This window comes from Microcebus murinus, chromosome 11, assembly GCF_040939455.1.
Source record: "Microcebus murinus isolate Inina chromosome 11, M.murinus_Inina_mat1.0, whole genome shotgun sequence".
Lineage (NCBI taxonomy): Eukaryota > Metazoa > Chordata > Mammalia > Primates > Cheirogaleidae > Microcebus > Microcebus murinus.
The window spans coordinates 99131739-99155880 of NC_134114.1; the positions used below are offsets into that span (position 1 = coordinate 99131739).

General features: G+C 42.7%; 1 protein-coding gene and 1 pseudogene across 1 annotated transcript in view; one reads left to right on the forward strand and one right to left on the reverse strand.

Moving 5' to 3' along the window:
* The window catches only part of SLC27A6 (solute carrier family 27 member 6), a 70449-nt gene that overhangs the window by 13845 nt on the left and 32462 nt on the right, over positions 1-24142 (forward strand). Inside the window, exons 3-4 of the mRNA XM_012740373.3 lie at positions 2666-2824; positions 4227-4351. Coding sequence (XP_012595827.1) covers positions 2666-2824; positions 4227-4351 — 284 coding nt within the window. The remainder of the gene's footprint in view (positions 1-2665; positions 2825-4226; positions 4352-24142) is intronic.
* Positions 17381-19160, reverse strand: LOC105857751 (keratin, type II cytoskeletal 8 pseudogene; annotated as a pseudogene).

Below are 24142 nucleotides of genomic sequence, written 5' to 3' on the forward strand. Positions count from 1 at the left end.
TGACCTCGAGCAATCTGCCCGCCTCGGCCTCCCAGAGTGCTAGGATTACAGGCGTGAGCCACCGCGCCCGGCCGGCCGCCTTTTTTAAGCAAGATCTTTGGTAGCATCTCTGATTCTCAGAGTTCTGATATCTTTAGATAGTGAAGAACTTAGTTTAGATAGTTTCTAGCTATCCCCCTGGATTAAAAAATCTATTAACCTACTTAAAAACAATTCTCTATATTCCTGTGTAAAATGTCAAATCCGAAGCATAATATAGCTATAGCTGCAATTTAAGCACCTGTAGTTTGCAATTCTGATTTTCCTCAGGGGAATTGGATCATGTGACAAACAGGAAGTCTTCAAGGCATCACAGGTTTGGCAGAAGATATAAAATAGAATCAAGTAACTAAACTTCCTCTTTTTAAGGTAAACAACAATAGCAACAACAAAAAAGAATGAAATTGTTTGGGAATTCAAAGAAATGTTATACTTAATTGGTTCCTAGGAAAAATCAAATGGTATTAATGGTGGGCTAAATAGGCTTTTGTAATTAGTTTGAAGATGGTTGGGGATTTGACTTAGACATATTTAAAATATTCTATTACTAATTTTTTGTGCATAGGTAGTATTGTGAGCAAACTACTATTGCATAGTACATTTTTTCTTATTTTTAAAAACTATTTGGTGCTTAATAATCTTTTAGACTGGAGAGTAGAATATATTTTATATACTAGGATTAGAACAGCTTTGTTAAATGAACCAGAAAATGCCGATAAGGGTGTGACTGCTCTGCCAGGCTCAGACAGCTTCTCCCTGAGATTCTTGAGGTCACCTAATCAAACAGGTCTAGAAGATTGAATAATGGTAGACTGAACATGTACATAGACCCTCAGGACTCACATAATGGAACTGGAGATGATAGCAATAAAATTGTAGAAAAGGTGATGATAAATTAATGCGGTGACTGACACAACAGGCCCAAGAAGGTGGAGCTTAAGGTGAAGCCCTGATGAAAGCTGATTTGCTCCCACAGAACCTCAAAACGGCTCTGTCACTTGGGTACCAGGTACCTCAAAGAGCATAAGATAAATGTGGAATTATAATCAGGAAGCTTTATAGGAAGTCGTGTTTAAGAATCAGTTGTAAACCTTGGATTGCTTTGTCCACCCTGGTAGAATGTCTGAGTTTTATTCTCTGGAGAAGCTGAACTTCTGGAAACCCCAGGAAGAACAGAGGTTGAAGAAATAGGGGGGCATAGAAGAAAGTCTGTATACATCTACAGCTAATCTTTAACAATTTGCTAATTTTACTTTTCAAGATTTTTGACTGAGGAATCTGAATAGACCACATGTAAAAATTGAAAAACATTGATAGCATTGGATCCCCCAACAAAATGCCCTGAACAATGAGACTAGTAAATATGTCCCACTCAGCACACAAAACTTCTAGTTAAGATTCTGTTTGTTTGTTTGTTTGTTTTGTGTTTTGGTGTCTTCACTTTTAAATATAAACTGACTATCAATACCTCAACCAGATATTTGAGGAAACCTCTAGGATTTCTCCTAGATTTCTCCAGTCTATCCTAGATCAAATTGAGAGCAATATAAACCAAAAGATAAAAAGGTGTTGGGAAAATCAGAGATAAGCTATATAGGAGAAATTTTCAAAAAAATTATTATCATTAATAACTTCTACAAAATATCAATAATACAAAAATAAGATACTACAAAAAGAAATAGAGAACACAAGGGTTGGAAGATAAATCTCTCAAAAAAGTAAATGAAAAGGTAAGAAAAGGAAAATAGGATAGAAAAATAATTAGAAAATAACTCAGTTCAGGAGGTCCAATCTTCAAAAACATGAATTCCAAAGATGAAAGAACAAACAAATGTCATCAAAGAAGAAAATGAGCAAAAAGAACAGAAATAAAAAAGGAAAGAGAAGAGGATGCAGAAATTATTTTTTTCAAATTTAAAAAGTACCTAGAACTATAAGACATGAGTTTCTAGACTGAAAAGGCCTACACATTTCCTAGAAAAATGGGTAAGTAAGACTAGTGCCAGTACAAATCATCATGTCATAGACCAATAAAAGATTCCAAAAGTTTCAATAAGAAAAAAATGAAAATACCAGGTTGCATGCAAAAGATAAGAAATCAGAAAGACAAAAGATTTCTCAACATGTATAATGGAAGTCAGAATGTTATATAGAGCAATGTCTTTAAAATCCTGCATAAAAATAATTTCTTATCTAGAATTCTATACCAACTATCATTTAAGTGCCAGGGTAAAAAAAAGATATTTTGAGACATGTGAGAACTTAAAAAAAACTTACCTTCTAAATACTCTTCATCAGACAGCTACTGAAAGAAAACATGAGCTCCTGCTATAATTAACTTCTAGAATCTTAGATTTACCCAGAAAGATCGAACTATAAGATTACATAGAATTTGAGATGCTGTCCTCCGCAGCAATGTGTCAAAGTGGTGTTACTAATGTCACCACAACCCCTTTTACAAAGCACATAAAGAATATTTGATGTATTCTGTGTCCAATGCTAGAGTAGTTGATACCAGCACAGCCTTCCTTTCTATTACACACACACACACACACACACACACACACACATACACATATATACATACATACACATGCATATTGCCTGTTCTTTTTTTTTCTTCCAGGTCTACCAAAAGCAGCTGTGGTTTCTCAGCTGCAGGCTATGCAGGGATCTGCTGGACTTTGGGCTTTTGGCTGTACTGCTGACGACATTATTTATATAACCCTTCCTCTATACCATAGTTCAGGAGCTCTCATGGGAATTGGTGGATGTGTTAAGTTAGGTGAGTTTTTATTTTTTTTTTAAATAAGTTTTCAAAATGCTTAATAATTTGGATGAGTGTTTATTAAAGTTTGATGCTCTCAGTAGAGTTGAGAGTGATTGCATGCATATTATGTAATTATAACACAGTATTTATTAAAAGGACACAATTTTATGGCATATTCAGAGTATTTTTTCTGTATGTTTGACGTGGAGGAAAAAAATAAAAGAAATAAAAAAAGCTAAAAAGTAAAAAAGAAAAAAAAAGAAAAAAGTGAAACAATATTTTTGAAGTGAAAAGAGCAGTCACCTGGGTATTTGGCTATATAGCTGGAGCTGGCCATTGACTGGCTTCTCTCCTTGTGGTCCCTCACCCTCAAACAGTCTGCCCCAGCGTCCTTCAATGGCTGTCAGAGTTCCGAGGGAGCACATGTGGAAGCTGCATGGCTCTTGAGGCCTAGTCTCGGGAGGCACATGAATTACCTCACCTGCATTTCACTGATCAAAGCAAGTCAAGGGCCAGCCCAGATCAAGATTCTAGGAATGGGGAAATAACCCCACCTCTTAAAGGGAGGAGGAGAAAATCTACATTGCAAATGTAAATGCTTAGAGGGAACTTTTGAGGCCATCTTTGTGAGCAGTCTCCCCGACACTCAGCCAGTCAGCTGGCAGAGCCTGTGACTCAGTAGACTCTATCCATGAGCATGCAAGGTCAGGGTGTGTGTCAGGCGCTAACCCTAAAATGTATGAATAGAGACCATTTGCTACTAGTCGTATATGTCTAAAGTACTATAAAATAACTTTTTAGAGGAGCATATTTAGAATATGATCAATATCTATGATAAGTAAAGGTAAAAGTCAAGACATTAAAATTTTCTGTGAACACACATTATTGTCAAAATTGTGTTGTTAAAATTAGGTTCTGTAGTTATCGATGGACTTTTTTGTTTATGCTACCATAATAACTCTATCTTACTAATTCCTCACCTTAAAGATATGTTGAGGCTGCCTTAAGCTTTTAAAAATACATAGTATGTATATATTCAAGGTCAAAAGTAACTGAATATTCTTGGTCTCTATGAGGAAGGAACATGACTTTCTACAGCCATGTTCTTATCCATGGCCCTTATCTATGGTCATGCTTTAATATTTGCAACTCTCCTACTTATTTTGACTGTTACTTTCATCTTGTATATTGCAATAAGCATATTTTCAGTCAAAATATAGAATTACAACATGATATTTTAAGGAGTTTATTAAAAAAAGATCAGTGTTTTTAAATGAGTTCGTTGTAAACGATCAATGATGAATTATAAACATTTGAAAGTGAGCAAGTATGTTCCAGAGTAACGTCATTTGTGTTTCACGATAATTCTGCCCTTGAATTTTTTCCCCCTAATGTCTGTGTTTGTCTTTTCTTACAGGTGCCACTTGTGTGTTAAAGAAGAAATTCTCAGCAAGCCAATTTTGGAGCGATTGCAAAAAGTACAATGTGACTGTGTTTCAGTATATTGGAGAACTTTGTCGCTATCTTTGCAAACAACCTAAGGTAAGAGTCATTGTTATCAGAGAAAAAAAGTATTTCAGAAAGAATAAGTATTGAGAGAGAAAAAGTAATTTTTTATTTCTTTGTTTATATTTCACCTTCTTGCAGAACATAATTTAGCTGACTTACAAAGATGCATGCAATACTCCAAGATAAAATAATATAAAACAAGTCAGAGAAAATAAAAGGAGAGTGATCCAGTTGTGCTTTGTATTGTAGATGGATAGGATAGACCCATAATCCAATCCAGTTTGATTTTAGGCTAATCAAAATTTCTATAAACATAACATGCTGATCAGATTATGGAATTAGACACATGCTATGTTTACAGAAAGCAGTTATTCCAAGGTTACAGTTACATTTTAAAATGCTGTTCTTAAGAAAAAAAACTAATGGCACTGATTATACTTGTTTTTATATTTTTTCTTTTGAAAAAGTTATTAGGATATTTCTTGTTTTGTTTTACTTTAAAAAGAAATTTTCTTTGATTTGCACTTGTCTCTACACTTAACGCAATCATTTCTACATTCTTTTGATCAGTTACCACCATCTGAAAAATAGATAAATAAGCAGAGAGCCTGAACTTTGTCTTTATTGGTTTGATTTTTTACCCTCTGAAGTTCTTCTGCTTTTCCTAGACTCATTTATCCCTCCAAATTCTTATTTTTTAACTTTATGATTTCCTTAGGCTATGATGGAGTGACTGTTTCTTTCATTAAATCCACACCAGCCCCTTCAAGAGAGGGCACAGGGGCCTTGGAGACCCACCTGCGGCAGGCTCGAGATCTCTCCCTTGTCACCTCTGCCATCACCACACCTGTGTGAGGTGTAGATGGTGGGCTGGGATGGCTTGTTCTCTCAGGCTAAAATGTGGACACATAATTCTTTTATTAATTGCACACCACTGAGACTGGGCTGGAGGTATTTACATAAGATCTATTAAGGATATGGGCTTACATAGGGAAGACGGACACAGAAAAGAATGTGAAATTGGATGATCTGACTTACAAAATGCTTTCTTTCATTTTGAGCTTGGAGTTTACCAGAGAGAGCCCGCTAGTCTACCTCCTAACCCTCATGCCAGAAGCCATTCGTTTTCATTCTTTGTCTAGAGTGCTAATAAGCAGAGATTCCATAGATCCACGGCCAAGAAATGGAGTTCCAGAAAAATGGTTTAGGTTTTTGAAACTTTTTTCTTTTCATGGAGATGTTACTTCAGATAAAGATTGTTACGTAAAGAGGCCAAATTGAAAAATAATATTGCTACAACTTCATATATTTTCTCTTCTAGTTTTCTTTGTATTCTTTGGTAATGTGATATGTGGATTAGGTTCATTTAAGCAATTGGTGCCCTCCATAAGACTAAAGCCACCTTCAGATGAAGTTCTGGCTTTAGTACAAGGTAGGCACTACCAAATGAAATTCTTCATCTTCTTTCTAACTTGTGAGCCCTGTCATTCCTGTTTCCTTTCATAGCGACATCAGCTTGTGCAAGGTCATTTACTCAGTAAGTGTGGTTGAATGCATGCATGTATTTCCTCCAAAATTTTACCAACTTAATTAATGCTGTAATTAGTATCTTAATGCAGTATAGCTAACACAAGGTCTCAGAAGTGAATGTAAATTATCAAAGTCAATGGATATTTTTGAGATTTTTTGTTATGGCATATTTCCAGATTGCTGTTGAAAGTGGTTTAAGTGATTTAGACTCTCACAATTCGGAGTATGCCCAGGGCCCAGTGTTTTATCAGTGCTGGGTATTAACAAAAATAGTACTTCATGGAAAGTTAGAAGTTCCTTTAAGCCCCCTCAAAAGTCCCTGAAAGGTGGAGATAGGAGAAAAAGCAGGCCAATCTCTAAGGCCTACCTATTTGCTTGGGCTTCTCAAAAACATTTTGTTTGAACAAAAGATACTTCCATTTTTTTTCTAATTTGGAAAATTATTATTTAATTTTATTTATAATTTTATAGACTGGAAACATTAATATTCCTTGTTAAGATTACTGGCAAGGTGAGATAGTTCTTAGCTGTATTTCCCCTTAGAAATATCTCTTCTGAGTCTTTTACTCATTTATCTGTTTGGCATATAATGTTTTACCTTATCTGTTTGAATTCTCACTTTATATAATAAAGGCATTAATAGTTTTTCATATTGGCTATACATTTTTCTCAGGATTTTAAAAATATTTTTTATTGAATAAAATATTCTTTTTACCTCTCTGAATTTATATTGCACTAATTTTAGGAAAATATAGCTTCAGAGAATTTGAGAGAGCTGACAATTTAAAACAATATTTGGTTGCTTTTTAATTATTAATAATTTAATTTTTAATTTTAACTTTTCACTAAATATCTTTGAAGAAAAGCGGAGGTTTAGGAAATAATCTCTAAATGCTTATGTGAATGCAAATTGAGGAGGAGAGAGGGAAATAACTATAGCTTTACCCGAATGACAGCTTAATTTTTTTTTTAAGGCAGATAGGCATTGTACCACCTCATCCCCTTTTGTTGACTTCACTCAAAATGAGCACATGCGGGTTTTGGCATTAAAAATTAAGAAAAGAAGGAAGTCATTCTGTCATGACATCTTGTCCCTTCAAGGACGCCTTGCTGTCCAGCATTTCTTCCCACGACCTGGCCTTGGAAGGAGGCAGGGCCTGCGCCCGGCGGGCTCAGAGGGCTCCAGGCGGCGGCGGTGCCGTCTTCACCCCCAGGGAACCACAACTGAAGGCCTCAGAAGCTATGGTGTGAAGCCCCACAGACAATTATTTAAAAGTAATCCTTAATTTAAATTTTTAAAAAAGCAAAACCACATTTTCTGTAAATAAATTCAGATTTGCTGTCAACTGCAGGGTAAGTAGTATTATATGTTCCAAAGGAGATTTACCTTTAGGTGAAAGTTCCAGTGTGAATTGAGAGTTTATAGGTAGTTGCATAAAAATCCCTAGAGTTGGCTTGCCTTGGCCAGAAGCACTTATCCATTCCCATCCCTCAAACCCTTCCTCCCTGCTGCTTTTTTCAAAACTCCAGTTACGAAAGTTCCTTTGGCATAAACGTTGGATGTGCCTCTTCAAACTGCTGGCAGCAGCACTACTCTTAAAAAGGCCAGAGAGACTGATTCCTTTTAGTCACAGAGAGATGAATAGTTCTTCTCTTCCCCTGAGACTAGGCAAGCAGCTCTTTCCCACTTTCCATCGTCTGAATTGTCTATGTTGCTGAAGTGCCTTTACACAGTCTCTGTTCTTAACACTCACACTGCCTTTGCTGTTGAGCAGGAGGAATGTGGTGGAACTCGGGACACCCGCGGCTCTGGGGGAGCCCTGCTGCCGCGTCTTACTCAGATATAGTGACTGCCTGCAGCGCAGCCAGCGTCCATAGCTGGGGATGTGCCCAGGGAGGGGTCGCACACGCCTCTCACTCACTCCTTCGGGTGGCAGTGTGGACTGGGGCGGCAGCACACACGGGGCAAATCAGGCTGCTTTGCGCGTGGAGCTTATCCACGGGGCGGGGAGGAAACAAACCAGCAAACACGTGAAGAAAAGCCATCACAGACAGTCACAAATGTCACGCAGAAACAAGACAGGACGAGGCGACGGCGAACGATGCGATGCGCACGGTGAGCGAGGGCGCGGCCAGCGGGCGCGGGGTCCGGGTCGGCTCCGCAGAGGCGCACGGTGAGCGAGGGCGCGGCCGGCGGGCGGGGTCCGGGGCGGCTCCGCAGAGGCGCACCGTGAGCGAGGGCGCGGCCAGCGGGCGGGGTCCGGGGCGGCTCCGCAGAGGCGCACTGTGAGTGAGGGCGCGGCCAGCGGGCGGGGTCCGGGCCGGCTCCGCAGAGGCGCACTGTGAGCGAGGGCGCGGCCAGCGGGCGGGGTCCGGGGCGGCTCCGCAGAGGCGCACCGTGAGCGAGGGCGCGGCCAGCGGGCGGGGTCCGGGGCGGCTCCGCAGAGGCGCACGGTGAGCGAGGGCGCGGCCAGCGGGCGGGGTCCGGGCCGGCTCCGCAGAGGCGCACGGTGAGCGAGGGCGCGGCCAGCGGGCGGGGTCCGGGCCGGCTCCGCAGAGGCGCACCGTGAGCGAGGGCGCGGCCGGCGGGCGGGGTCCGGGGCGGCTCCGCAGAGGCGCACCGTGAGCGAGGGCGCGGCCAGCGGGCGGGGTCCGGGCCGGCTCCGCAGAGGCGCACGGTGAGCGAGGGCGCGGCCGGCGGGCGGGGTCCGGGGCGGCTCCGCAGAGGCGCACCGTGAGCGAGGGCGCGGCCAGAGGGCGGGGTCCGGGCCGGCTCCGCAGAGGCGCACGGTGAGCGAGGGCGCGGCCAGCGGGCCGGACGGGGAGCTGGGGCCTGCAGTCGTGGCAGAGGGACTGAAAGGAAAGAGGCCCACAGGGGACACAGGCTGAATGTCTGAGGAGAAGGGGAGTGCAGCTGGGCCGCCCGCTGAGCAGGTCTCAGCATCTCTGTAGATGGATTTTATTCCCATCAGGGGATTTGATAAAAATGAAGAGCTGGAAACAATTATACTACTTTGGTGCCTATTTTGAAGGAAAGCCTACAAAACTCATTAGATTAGGGAGAGGGAGTGAAGGAATGAGTAGAATCAAGGATGAGTCCAATTTTTGAGTTCAAGTGTCCAGGCAAATTAGGAACCATTTGCTGAGACAAAGAAAGCTGAGGATTGAGGAATGAAAATTAAATTTTCTATGGAACTGTTAAGTTTGATATGTTAATTAGGCATCCAGGTGAAGAAGTAAAATAGGCAGTTGGATGTAGGAATCTGGAGCCGAAGGAGTACAGAAGACAGGACCTACTTAACAAAGCAAGGACCTATATTGTGATGTGTATGGATGATGCCTGTTTTTCAAGTTAATATTTATAGTATAACATTTAAACTATATCATTTTCCCATAGTTTGCAATGCAGAGCACCCACATTTTGACATTCTCAAGACATAGTGTATACTTTTTAGTAGTATATTTTCTTAAAATTATATCCCTTTTCTTATTTTGTTTTTATAAAAGGTAAGAAATTCACTGGAAGCCAGAAAACATCCTTAAGATTCTGAATACTTTTATTAAAGTATATTAAAATTTTGACAAAATGTATTATAATTGATTCCCATTATGAAAAGAGAAGCATTTTAAGGCATCTGTGTATTCAATAAATATTTGTTGTTCATTTAAAAACATACAAATTATATTAATTTTTCAATAGTAATGTTTAGACAATTCTGCATTGACCACCTAAAAGTTTGCTAGGTCCTTCATTTGTTTTGGTTTTTTGAGGGTAACAAAATGAAAATATTGAAAGACAAAAATCAAATGATGGTAGTGTGAGATTTTTTTAAGAGTTCAATTTGAAAGGATATCTGCTTTATTTTTTTCAAAAAAGTCTGTCATAATACCTTTCAAGAGATTTTTTTTTGTCATATATAGATAAGATATAGTGATAAGGAAGATGCAACAGTATCAGAGAATAAAATTCCATTAAAGGAGATTGCATGATGTTGCTTTGATCTTGGCATCTTGAACTTGTTCATTTGTTTCACCAGTTATCTTTCGAATGGGTCTGAAGAGAGTCTCAGGGTAACAGCTTAGCATCACCTGTGCCTATTTATTCTTTCTTTCCTATTGAACATGGATGTATTAAAAACATTTGATCTTTTATCATGTTTTCACTTTTGTAGTTTCTATACAACTTCAAGTGTTTTATCATCATGTTTTCTCTTTTCTATATCTTGTAAAAGATGTGGTCTATCAAATCATTAAATTTTAGAAAACTTTCCCCTCACACTTTAGTAACCTTGAAAGATGACAGTTTTAAGTAATATAAACTTTGTTATCAAGATGTCCTGATTTAGTTTCATTACAATTCTCTGTAGTACTAAAATAATTGATTTTGTGAGATCTAGTTATTAAAGTATATTTATACTTTTTTAATTATTTATTTTCCCCAAATACTTGAAGAACACTATTATATGGTATAAGGAAAACCCAGTTTTCCTTAAATAAATTAAAGATGTGTCTACTATTCTCATAGTATATATATGAAATCTTGACAAGGTATCAGAGCCAACTTTTCTCCTTAGAAATTACAAATGTAGAAATATGAGGGACTAAGATAAATAGCTGTTAGCAGCTTAAATAGAATTTAGTGGTCAAGAGTGGAGTTAAGAAGAGGCTATTGCAAAAATTTCTGGAGGGAAATAGTGCTTATTTAAATCAAACCAGCAGTATAGGTGGCAAGATGAGGTTTGATTGAGGATACATTTAAAGGTAGAATCTGTGGCATTTTCTCGTGGATTGGACAGGAGATGTGAGAGAAATGAAATCTTTAAGAGTGATTCCAGAGGTTTTTCTTTTTTTTCCTTTTTTTTTTTTTTTAATCGATCACCTGGAAGAATAGCATTATCATTGACTGAGACAGTCAAGATGGGGGCAAGAACCACATTTTGATGGGAGGAGGGGTTAAAAAGTTGGATTTTGGCCATATTTGAGATAAGATGTCAGATTTCTAAGTGTAAACATCAAGTAGGAATCGAAAGATATAAAACTTGAAATCAAGGGAGAAGACAGGACTGGAGACACAAATTTGAATTAAGTTGTGGATGATACTTGTAGCCAGGAATATGTCAAGGGAGTAAGAACAGAAAGAAAAGAGGAAAGTCTGAGTGTGAGTCCTGAGCGCTCTAATATTTAGAAGTCAGGAAGGTTGAGGAAGATTTAAAGCTATAAATTTGCATCTTGAGCCTGGTTTAGGTGAGTCTAATCTAAAGACATGTACTGATAAATTGGGTCTGACCCTATAAGCTGAAAACTAGATCCTCAATTTCGGCATATTCACTGTGATAACAAAAAACATCTTGTGAGGTCTCTTGAGAGAAGGCTGGGTCTCGGCTCCCAGAGAGCCCCCTCTATTGTGGTCGGTCTGTTTCTACTTGAATTTCCACACTTAAGCTAACTCATTAATCCTTATGTCAACTCTGGATTGTTGTTACATACATTTTATAGATGAAAAAACGGGTTGGGGCTGTTTAAGAAAGCAAGGTAACTGGCCCAAGATCCCAAAGCTTATATGACACGGTTGTTGGTAGGCTTGAATTTCACACTCCCCAACTCTAAGCAGCAAAGAAACCAAACAAATTGCCCCTATGTCACATGGTGAATTAATGGAAAAGCTAGAATTAAATCTTTGATCTTTTTATCTAAATTTACTGCATTTTTCCCCATTGGGAATAAATAATCTAAAATGAAAAATTCTAGTAGTTTGTCATTTGCTAACGATTCTCATGCTTTCTGGAAAGCCCTTATCACAGAGCTGAGACTGACCATTTCTGACCTTGACTTATGTGTCCACAGTCAGGAAGTGAAGAATGGACCATTTAAGGAGTAGGCACTGTGGAAAATAGCAAATAATTAAATAAATAATTCTGGATATAAATTTTCAAAATGCTAAATCAATTGTAAATATGGAAAAATCTTACATACTGTATCTACAATAACAAGATATAACTCTAAGAGAAGACAGGCATAATACTTTCAGAGTTTCTGATTTTATTTTTTTTAGTTATTTTGTGACAAGATACTATAAAATTGTCAATATTCTAATACTATTAAAGTTTTATTTTAAAATGATCATGATCTATTTAAATGAACTTTTACAACCTGTACTGTATGATTTTTATTGGTCAAAGAACAACTATTTTTCAACACCCACAAAAATTACTCTAATTTTTAATAACATTCATAGAAATATTCTCAAACTATTATTTATGCTTTAAAATGGTTTGTTAAACTGAAGGCTGTTATCTGTGAAGGCACCGCCTGCCCAAACCCAGGCTTGAGAAGCAACATTACAAAGACTTTTACTGCTGCTGGAGCCTGCGCTGTCCTTTTAAAGGTCTCTCCTTTTAAAGACTCTCCAATCCTTTCTTAAAAGAAGTCCTGCGCTCCCCCCACCATTCCTTTCCTGCTTCAGTACAAGAAAGTTCCCTCTCCTTATCCCTGTTTTTTCTGCCCCAGGATTTTCTGACATCCTGTTTGCTTTGAGTGTTACTTTGTGCTCCTTCTATAATGCCCATTTAACTTGCTGTCCCTATTGTTTCAATGTATAATAGTGGAGTGTCTTTGAAGAAATCAAATTGGTTTCTTCATTATTGTTCTTATTATTACATAGGGTGTGTGGCTGTGACACACCAGATGTATAATTATGAGTATATTTTAGGGGAAAAGGTCTTATATTTAATAGTCAAGATGGAAGAATCATAATCCCTAACATATGTTGTTTGTATTTTAAATGGTCTTTTAGGAATGAGACCACATTTTTGTGCATTAAATAGCTAGTTATGCAGGGCTAAAGGGAGAAATTATTTTCCCCTTTGTTGACATAATTTATTTTTCTTTTCTTTCTCTCCATCTATTAAAAAACACCTTACTTCCTGAAAAATTAAAGTTAATACACGATTACCTGGTTTTAAACTGAACCCCCAGAGTTTCACTTTTCTGAGGTGTATAAAGAGGTTATTCAGCCTGGATATATTTGAGATTCTCTAAGTAGGATTGAGCACATGCTCTGGAAGAAAGAGACTTTGTTTCCAGGAGGGCATTGTTAGAGGTCTGCATATTTCAGGAAATGAATAACTAAATTCTTGACCTGGTAGGAGGTAGCTACAGTTCAACCACTGTTCCAGCGCATAGCAGCTCGGGAGACCCCACTGGGAAAATAGCTCTCAAAGAACCTTTCAAAGAAACCAGAGCTTTCATTCAAGCTGATTTTACTCCTTTATTGGTATCAACATGTTAGGGACAGAAAAACAAGTGAGAGGTAATGGAAATCAGAAAAACAGAAAGGAGAAAGCAGTTATAGAAAAACAATAAGGAGGATATGGCTGCAGAAAAATAAAAAGAGGGAACGGTTATTTCAGTCTTGAAGAATGGGGTGATTAGGGCATGGGACACTGGCCACCAGTCAGAGAGTGGCAACAACACCATACGCAGGTTATGGCACGTTCCCCACCGTACATGTATTAAGAAAGAATGATGGAAACGTAACCTTTAAGTCATGTCCATACCTGGAAAGAATTCAGTCCCCAAAACAGTGATGTGTAGTTAATCTTTACCTAAACATAAAGCATATAAAAAGAGAAACATAGAAGTAAACAGTATCTTCTCCACTTGTGGAGGCAGACCCATTTCCCCTTAGGAGATGCACTTCACTTTGCGCCCTTAAGCCCTGCTCTCAATCAGTTCTTCACACACACTCGCTCAGTGTCGGGCATCACGGGCCAAGGCTTGTGATCCCTCCAAGCCGGGAGCCCAAGAACTGGAGCAACACTCCAAAGTTCAGCCGTGAACGGAACCCTGACCATCACATCAATTTGTTGCATGGTCCTGAAAGCCAGAAGGAAGTCTAAGACCTTGGGATCTCTGTGTTAAAAGCTGTGACCCACTCAGTAAATTCTCTTTTAAATTTTAAAAGGGATTTTAAAGGGCTGAAGATGGAGTATTTTCCATTGGAAAGTGGCTCACTCTGTGTGCAAACATGTAAGCACCCGACAAAACTGAAGTTTTCTATGTGCTTTTTCAGATTCAGTGAGTAAAGAGCGAAACTACTAAATTTGAAAAAAAATTCATGTTTTTTTGTTTTTGGGGTTTTTTTTTTTGTCCTTAGCTTTTCCTTGGTTTCTTTCTTTGTGTTGGGTGTTTATAGTGCCATTATATTCTTTATTATTGTTGTTTTTTGACAATTTATGTCCCCTGCATTAAACTTAGGTCTTCCTGTTTATCTTAAGAATTTTGTTTTGATGATTTCTTATTACTGAAATCATGGGACAGGCTTGTTAAAATAGAGCATGGGCTTTTGAGGCTTTTTGAGCTGGTTTTCTGCCTTCCTCTTCCCTCTCCCTCCTTCCTTCCCTCCCTCCCTCCTCTCTTCTTCCCACAAACATTATATGTTGTGAACACCTCTTATACACCTGTTGCAGGTAATGCTCTAGGCAATAGGCTACAGCAGAGGACAGACCCAGCCTTCATAGGGCTTACATTTCAATGAGTTCCAATTCTGTCTCTATTTGGCATGTGACCTTGGATCTGAACTTCATTGTCTCCATATGTGAAATGGGAATAATACCTCTCATTCTATAGGGTTATTGTGGTGATTAAAATGAGGCAGCACAGTACTCTTGGATATAGGGCTTCAGACTTGTTCCCACCCTTTTCTTTTCCTCACCTGGCTGCCAGTATGGGTTTTGCTCTTCTGCTGTGCTCTCTGCCTTGGTCTCTGTCTACTCTGGGGCTTGTTATTTGCGTGCGCCCCTGCTGGTGTCTGCGCCCCCCCCTCGTGTCCGCGCCACCACCCCCCGCCCCCGCCTGCCCGTGTCCGCGCCCCCCCCGCCCGTGTCCGCGCCCCCCCGCCCGTGTCCGCGCCCCCCCGCCCGTGTCTGCGCCCCCCCCGCCGCCCGTGTCCGCGCCCTCCTCGTGTCCGTGCCCCTGCTGGTGTCTGCGCCCCCCCTCGTGTCCATGCCCCCCCCGCCTGCCCGTGTCCGCGCCCCCCGCCCGTGTCCACGCCCTCCTCGTGTCCACACCCCCCTGCCCGTGTCCGCGCCCCCCCGTGTCCCCGCCCCCCCCGTGTCCGCACCCCCCCTCCGTGTCCGCAACCCCCCGTGTCCGCACACCCGGTGTCCGCGCCCCCCCCCGTGTCCGCGCCCCCCCGTGTCCGCGCCCCCCCTCCGTGTCCGCGCCCCCCCTCCGTGTCCGCGCCCCCCGTGTCCGCGCCCCCCCTCCGTGTCCACACCCCCCCGTGTCCGCACCCCCCTCCGTGTCCGCACCCCCCTCCGTGTCCGCAACCCCCCCGTGTCCGCACCCCCCTCCGTGTCCGCACCCCCCTCCGTGTCCGCAACCCCCCCGTGTCCGCACCCCCCGTGTCCACACCCCCCTCCGTGTCCGCACCCCCCCGTGTCCGCACCCCCCTCCGTGTCCGCACCCCCCTCCGTGTCCGCACCCCCGTGTCCGCACCCCCCTCCGTGTCCGCAACCCCCCCGTGTCCGCAACCCCCTCCGTGTCCGCACCCCCTCCGTGTCCGCAACCCCCCCGTGTCCGCAACCCCCTCCGTGTCCGCAACCCCCCCGTGTCCGCACCCCCCGTGTCCGCACCCCCCTCCGTGTCCGCACCCCCCTCCGTGTCCGCACCCCCTCCGTGTCCGCACACCCCCCCGTGTCCGCACCATCCCCGTGTCCGCACCCCCCGTGTCCGCGCCCCCCCGTGTCCGCGCCCCCCCGTGTCCGCGCCCCCCCTCCGTGTCCCGCCCCCCTCTGTGTCCGCACCCCCCTCCGTGTCCGCACCCCCCTCCGTGTCCGCGCCCCCCCTCCGTGTCCGCGCCCCCCCTCCGTGTCCGCGCCCCCCCTCCGTGTCCGCGCCCCCCCTCCGTGTCCGCGCCCCCCCCCGTGTCCGCGCCCCCCCTCCGTGTCCGCGCCCCCCCTCCGTGTCCGCACCCCCCTCCGTGTCCGCACCCCCCTCCGTGTCCGCGCCCCCCCTCCGTGTCCGCGCCCCCCCCCGTGTCCGCAACCCCCTCCGTGTCCGCGCCCCCCCTCCGTGTCCGCGCCCCCCCTCCGTGTCCGCGCCCCCCCCCGTGTCCGCGCCCCCCCTCCGTGTCCGCGCCCCCCCCGTGTCCGCGCCCCCCTCCGTGTCCGCGCCCCCCCCCCGTGTCCGCGCCCCCCCCCGTGTCCGCACCGCCCCCCCCCCAGACGCAGGGAGCGCTTGGTGTCTGGGGAGCGGCAGTCTGTCTCAGGGCGCCAGGGCTTACGGGTGGAGAAGCGGACTCCTCACACTGTGGGCGGACACCGCCGAGACCGGGCTTCTCGTCTCGGGACGCCGCGAACCTCACGGCGCTGCAGACCGACGTAGAGAGCCAGCGTGACGCGCAGCTCCCAGGGCGCAGCGCGCGCTCAGAGTCCCGGCGCTTGTCCGCCCGCCCGCCCCGCCGTCCTCCCGCAGGGCGCCGGCGCTGCCCCGGACCGCGGGCCTCCAGCCCGGCCGCGCGTGCTCGCCCGCCCGTCTCCTTTCGCGTCGGTGGAGCGCGCGGCGGCTGGGGCGGGCCGTGCGAAGGCGCGGGAGGCCGCGCCGCGCTGGGCCGGTCTGCGCTGCGCACTGTGCAGACAAGCTGAGCGCCACTTACGTGAGAGAAAACATGGAGCTGCTGTGGGGAGCTTGAGGACCCGGTGTTTGTGGCAGTAGTGTGTTGTGCAGCTAGCCAGATGGTGCTTAACTTGCATTGATACTAAGACGTTTTTGCGATTTGGGCTTTATTTATAATTTAGGGCAGAGGTCAGCAAGCTTTCTCTGTAAAGCATCAAGTTAGTAAATATTTGTGGGTCATACATCTCTATCGTAACTATTTAATTCTGCCTGTGTATCTCAAAAGCAGCCATAATGATGCATAAATAAATGGCTGGGGCTGTGTTTTAATAAAACTTTATTTACAAAAGCAGGAGGCAGGTCAGATTTGGCTCCTGCAGGGTGTAGTTTGCCAAGCGCTGATTAAGACTTTATAATAATATCTTATCATATACCCCTTTTAGGTAAAATTTTAATTCCTGTGCAAACTAGTTTTTTAAAGCTTCTTTTTTTCTCTCTCTGCCTCCATATATGTATATACGTGTGAGAATGTGTGTATCTGTGTGCGTACCAAAAGTACAGATACCTTTTGGGCTTGCTACAGGGCTTCATATAATTTTTGTATTATTATTATAAAGAAATCAGATTATTATTTACATTTATATGTATTTCCATGCCCATAATTTGAATCAAGGAAACAAAAATCTGACAATGTCTGATAATTATTCAATAATCATAAAATACCAGTAATTTATATCATATGTCTTATGTAAATTATGTCATTTATATTTAACTGACAAGTGTTTATATTTGGATTCTCAGTTCTCTTTTAAAGAAAGATTTTAGGGAATTATTTAAAAATATTTTGCAAACATGTGCCTACTGAGTCAGCTTAATGATGTTTGTAAAATTTTAGACTTTTATTAATTGGGGATCTTTTTTTTTTTTTTGGTTGGCAGAGCTAGCTGAGGCTTTATTTTGGAAACAGCAATTGAATTGGTTTTTAGTTGGGGGCACAAGTAAGAGGGGTACCCCGGGCAGTAAACTCCCCCCAAGGGTGGGATGTGGGATGAGGGCTGAGGCTGAGCCTTAGGTGGGTCTCCTGTCCCCTATATTCCCTGGCACAGCTGCCTCCCCCAACAGGCTTCTTGGCAGCCACTCGAGGGGTAGGCTGGAGGGGCCGCAGGGGCCGCTCGCTTGGGCAGGACATCAGAGGACTCGGACACCAGCTTCCCATCGCGGGTCTCGATCTTCTTCACAACCGCAGCCCTGGAGGAGCTGGTGCGGCGGGAGGAGCCGGAGCTCCCACCAGGGCCAAAGCTGGGCGGGAAGGAGCTCAGGCCGTAGCCGAGGCCGGGGCTCGTGAGGCCCCCGTGGGCCGAGCTCAGCCCCCTGAGTAGCCACTGGCGGTCTTCGCGCGGATGCTCGAGTTCGGCATCCCGGCCTCCAGCCGGCTCTCCTCGCCCCCAGCAGCTTGCGGTAGTGGCGACCTCGACGTCCAGGGCCAGCTCGACGTCCGTCAGCTCCCGGCACTCACGCAGCTGCCGCGCCGTCCTGCTTGGCCCGCGGCAGGGCGGCGCTCAGCTCGTCCCCCTTGGCCCTGGCGTCCTCGACGGCCAGCTCCCCTCGCTGCTCGGCGCCGCAGTGGCGGCCTCCAGGGAAGCCCTCTGGCCTTTGAGGCCCTGGGTCTCAGCCTGGGGCCGGCTGGTGTTCCGGTTCCTGTCGGAGAGCTCCGTCTTCGAGCGGCGCCGGCCATCCCGCGCTTCCCGGCCGGAACCTCCGGCTCCTGTGCCTGGTCTGCTGCGTGCCCTCAGCCCGGCTGCGGCTGGCGGCGCCCTCGTGCTGGGCGCGGACCTCGGCGATGGTGCTGTCCGTGTCCAGGGAGCGGCTGTCGTCCATGCACAGAACCGCAGACGTGTCCGAGGCCTGGGACTGCAGCTCACGGTCTCTTCATGTAGCTGCCTCCGGAAGTTGATCTCGTCGGCCCGCCCTTCAGGCGGGGCTCCAGCTCTACCTTGTTCGTGTGAGCTTCATCCACATCCTTCTCGATGAGGACAGATTCATTCTCCATCTCGGTACGCTTGTTGATCTCATCCTCATCCTCATCCTTGAAGTCCTCTGCCAGCCCCTGCGTGCTGCCAAGCTCTGCCTCCAGCTTCAGCTTATCCTGGCCCCGTGTGTCCGGCTGTCGCCGAAGGCTGCTGACGTGGTTTTCAAGCATGCCATCCTGTTGCTCCGAGCCGTCTTCCGCTGCCGCAGGAGGCGCCACTTGGCCGCCAGCGTCTTGTCCTGCTGCTCCAGGAACCGACCTTGTCGCTGAAGGAGGCAGACTTGTTGTTGAGGGTTTTGATCTCCTCCTTCTCCTGGGTGCGCGCGGCCTGGATGTTGGGGTCCACCTCCAGACTGAGGGGCTCAGCAGGCTCTGGTTCACCGCGACGGCTGTGCTGCCCCCGACCCCGCCGGCCCCGGCATAGCCCCCCCAGGCCCAGGCCCAGGCCGCTCCGGAAGCCGCTGCTGCTGCCCACTCGGGAGAAGCCCGAGGAGCTGACGCGGGCACTGGGCCCGCTGGTGCACGAGGGCTGCTGAAGGCCCGGGGGCCAGAGGGGGACATCCTGTAGGACTTGTGGGTCGCCCTGATGGACATGATGGAGGCTGGAGTGGAGGCAGGCGGGCCGAACCAGGAAGAGACTAGAGAAGGAGCGAGAAGCTGCTTCTAGGTGGGCAATTGGGGATCTTTTATTTGCAAGTTAATAAGTATCTTGAATAGATTTAAAATTAAACTTACATGAAATCTGAGTTGACCATAAAGAGGTAAATCATTATGCAGAATAAAAAAGGTTACATCTTTGTTATAAGTTCATTCTAGCTGAGTTGTAATAGTGAAATGTAAGGAAGAGAAAAAGAAAGTAATATAAGGATTTATTTGTTGTTGTTTATGAGATGGTAAAGGAGATTATAAATTACAAATTAGAATTTTTAACAAGAGCTGAGAATGATATATTTAATTATAAAGGTAAACATTGACTATAATATTAATAAAAATGAAATGAAAAGAAATACTTGTAACCATTAGAAAAAAGTGTTAATTTTCCTAATATATTATCAAATGACAAGTATTCAACTTGCTTAAAAACAAAGAAAAATAAATTAAATAAACAATACACTATATTTTTTAATCAAATTGACATATTAAATTAAATAAAAATTATTAGTCCTTGTGCATTGAGGAGGTAGCCACTTCACCCTCCTCAATAAGGTATAAATAGGAATGTCCTTTTTAGCCAACAATTTGGTAACAAAGTCAAAAAAATTTACAACTATTGACTTCTTCCAGGGATCTATCTATCTATTTATGAGGTGCAAAAATTTATAGATAATATTCACTCAGTATTGTTTATAATAGTGAACATTTAAAAACACTGTTGCAATCTAAAATAGGTTACAAAGAAATAAATTGTGGTATAATTATATGATAATCACATAAGCATGAAAAATCAGGTTTTTAAATGATAATAGTTAATGGTTTAAAATAATAGTCAGAATATATTAATAAATCAGAATGTAGAGCCATAATGCAGTGTGATTATAACTTTTAATGTATATATTTATAGATATATAAAAATAATATTGGCATAGTAGGATTATAGATTCTTTTTCTTTTTGAATTGTTCTGTGTTCTCTAATTTTCTATGATATATGTGTATTTCAACAAAAATATACATTTTCTTTTCCCCCACAACACCAAATAATAGATCAGTTGATATTTCTTCATACCTCTCAAAATATCTGCATTTTCTTTTAAAAGGACATAAAAATAGAATAAAAATATCTTGAGAGTTAGAGAATTGCATTTGATATATCTGGATAAAATTCTTGATCCTAGTTTTGATAATTTGATTTTTAATGTTAATTGAATTATTTAGGATGATTATTTGTTCTTATTAGTAAGCTTATATAACTATAGCCCACACAAATTAAACTCTCTGGAATTTGGTTCATAAGCCGTCTTCATATTGGTTTCCAGAGAATGTCAACACATTTTATAAATAATGATACTTGCTAAAACTCATCTATGAGACCTGAAAACTCATCTCTGAGACCAAGTGTTATCCATGTAAAAGATTATTCTCCGTTCAAGCAAAATGAATGCTAAGATTTGCAGTGTTACTGTTTTATACAGGAAAATAGTAGTGGAAAATCCCAGAGCTAGTTCTATGCCAGGTAGTCAATATCTAACATGACCATAGGAGGTGGAAACCAGGACAGAACTGCTCTGGGTTATTATATTTAGTGGTAGAAATGAATACTCTCATCTTGAAAGGAGCTGCTCTGATCTGATGAGTCTTTTAGAGAAAAGAATCATTCTGCAGAATGATTATCTTAAACCCCATTGATGTAGGCCTAAGGAAATCAACAAGTAAGGGTGTTCTTTCGGATGATTCTACAATCTTGGCCATCTCTTATTTTGTTTTTATTTTTATTGCATTTTTTTAATTAAAGTAACACCTTTATATAGCTACTAAAATGAAATAGTACTCTCAAGATACTCTACATTATCAATATTTGATCTCTAGAGGTAAGCACCTTTGATTCTCATAGGTATTTTTTGTTACTACTTATCGCTATATTTCTGACTAAAATATATATATTCTGCTATTTCTTCATTTTTCAATTTTACCTATCAACTACTTGGCTTCCTACTCACATATTCACACACATGTTTATTCTCTCTCTCTATAGCATCAATATAATTATGATAGTTTTAAAACATGTTCATAACCATTTTTTAAAACTATTATAAGAAATGATAATATATAAATTTTATTCCCAGCTGAGACATATAAAGTATTCACAATTATAACTTTTTTCAACTTTTTATTCCTTATAAATAATTGCCTTCTTTTTACTTTTTAATTTCATTTTCTAATGCCTATCACTAATACATATCAACCTTTCCATCATAGCTGAAATTTATCAGTAAGATTTAATAATACTTTTAGTAGTTTTAATATATTTTATTCACTTTTTTCTTGAAGGCTAGAGTGCTCTATCAGTTATTGTCCTTCTGAATATGAACAATATTCTGATTTCTACCACTATAAATCGGTTTTGCCTGTTTTTTAAAAGCTGGCAAAATAAATCCATTTAATCTATTATTAAATGGAATTATACATGTGTATTCTATTGGCCTTGCTTCTTTTATTCAACACTATGTCTATGATATTCATCTTTGTTTTGGGGTGTAGCAATAGTTCATTCTTTCTCATTGCTTTAGAGTTGTGGCAGGCACAAAATGGCCATGCCCTAACTCCTGGAACACGTGGGTATGTGTACAGTAGAGACATTCACAATAGGGGTGGATGCAGTCTAACTTATGAGCCTTTAAAGCAGAGCTCCTACTCTGGCAACAAGCAAGGGAGACCCAACAGAGGAGAAGTTGGAGATTTTTGAAGCATGGCAAGGATTCAATGTGTTATTTCTGGGTGTCCTATATAAAGACCCACATACTAGAGAGAGGTCTCTAGTATCTAAGAACAGCCCCTAGGGGATAACCAGCAAAGAAGGGTCTTAATCCCATACTCTCCAGAAACTAGGTTCTGGTAAGAACCTGAAGGAGCTTGGAAGTGCATATTTCCAAGAACCTCTCAGTAAGCGCCCCGCCAGACAATACCTTCATTTCACTTTGTGTCCTGGATCACAAATAAGTTGAACCAATGTGGACTTCTGACCTATAGGAATTATCAGATAATTAATTTGCATTATTTTAAGCTGCTAAGTATGTGGTAATTTGTGTGGCAGTAATATAAAACTAATACAAGACTGTTCCATTGCATCACTATAACACAATTTTTTTTAAAAAGTCTATTTTACTATTGACAAATTTGGATCACTTCCATTTGAGAGTAACTATAATTAATGATGCTGTGAACATTTTTGTATATGTCTCTTTGCAAATGTATGTAAATATTTCTTTCCATAGATACTCAGGAGTAGAATTGGTAGATCATACTTTATGAATATGTTCAGCATTAGTAGATATTGGCAAGCATTTTATCGAAGTGGCAGTACTAATATACACTCCTACCCTTGGTCGTGAGAGTCCCCATTGCTCCACATCCTTGCTAACATTTTGGTGGAAATTTTTTGATGGAAAATTTGTAGTGTTAAAGAAGAAATAGTTCGCTATTTTTGTAACTGTTTATTACTCATAGCATTTTGATTTGCATTTCTCTGATGATTAATGATTTTGAGAATATGTTCATATGCTTATTAGATACTTGGATATTTTCTTTGAAGAATACCTGCTCAACAGTTTGTCAAGTAGTCCCTGAATAGTAGCATAGATACTTGATTGGCTTGTCACACTTCCATAAAACCAGTTGGGAAGGAAACAGTGAGCCCACGTGGATTTGCACAGTTTATACTCGCAGCACAGAAGGCTTCCTAAGCTTCCGTTCACATCTCCTGTTTGCAACAGTTCCCCGTCCCCATATGTGCCGTGGGGTCCAAGGTGGCCCCAGGTGGTTGCTATGTTTGTGGCATAGGTGTGTGCCTCAGCTGAGAGACGCTGCCCTTAGGAATTCCCAGTCATTTGAGGGGCTGCTGGCAGAACTGCCCTTTCTTTTTTTTTTTTTTTCTAACTTGAATTTTTTTTTAATATCAGCATATTATGGGGGTACAAATTTTAAGGTTTTAAATAATGCCCTTCCCCCCTGCCCCCACAAGTCTGAGTCTCCAGCACAAGCATCCCCCAGACAGTGCACATCTCACTCATTATGTATGTATATACCCACCCCCCTCTCCCCCCCACCTGCCCAATACCCTATTACTGTAGTACCTATGTGTCCACTTAGGTGCTGCTCAGTTAATACCAGTTTGCTGGTGAGTATATGTCGTGCTTGTTTTTCCATTCTTGGGATACTTCACTTAGTAGTATGGGTTCCAGCTCTAACCAGGAAAATACAAGAGGTGCTATATCACTGTTGTTTCTTAGAGCTGAATAGTACTCCATGGTGTACATATACCACATTTTATTAATCCACTCTTGGATTGATGGGCACTTGGGTTGTTTCCACAGCTTTGCAATTATGAATTGTGCTGCTATAAACATTTGAGTGCAGGTGTCTTTTTTGTAGAGTGTCATTGGATCTTTTGGGTAGATGCCCAGTAATGGGATTGCTGGATCAAATGGTAGATCCACTTGTATCGCTTTGAGGTATCTCCATATTGCTTTCCACAGAGGTTGAACTAGTTTGCAGTCCCACCAGCAGTGTAGGAGTGTTCCTATCTCTCCGCATCCACGCCAGCATTTATTGTTTGGGGACTTTTTGATAAAGGCCATTCTCCCTGGAGTTAAGTGATATCTCATTGTGGTTTTGATTTGCATTTCCCTGATGATTAGAGATGATGAGCATTTTTTCATATGTTTGTTGGCCATTCTTCTGTCTTCTTTAGGAAAGTTTCTGTTCATGTCCTTTGCTCACTTTTTGATAGGGTTATTTGATTTTTTTATTGCTGTTTTTCGTGAGTTCTAAAAATATTCTAGGTATCAGCCCTTTATCAGATGTGTAGGATGCGAAAATTTTCTCCCATTCTGTAGGTTGTCTATTTACTTTCATGACTGTTTCTTTGGCTGTGCAGAAGCTTTTTAGTTTGATCATGTTCCATTTGTTTATTTTTGTTGCTGCTGTGATTGCC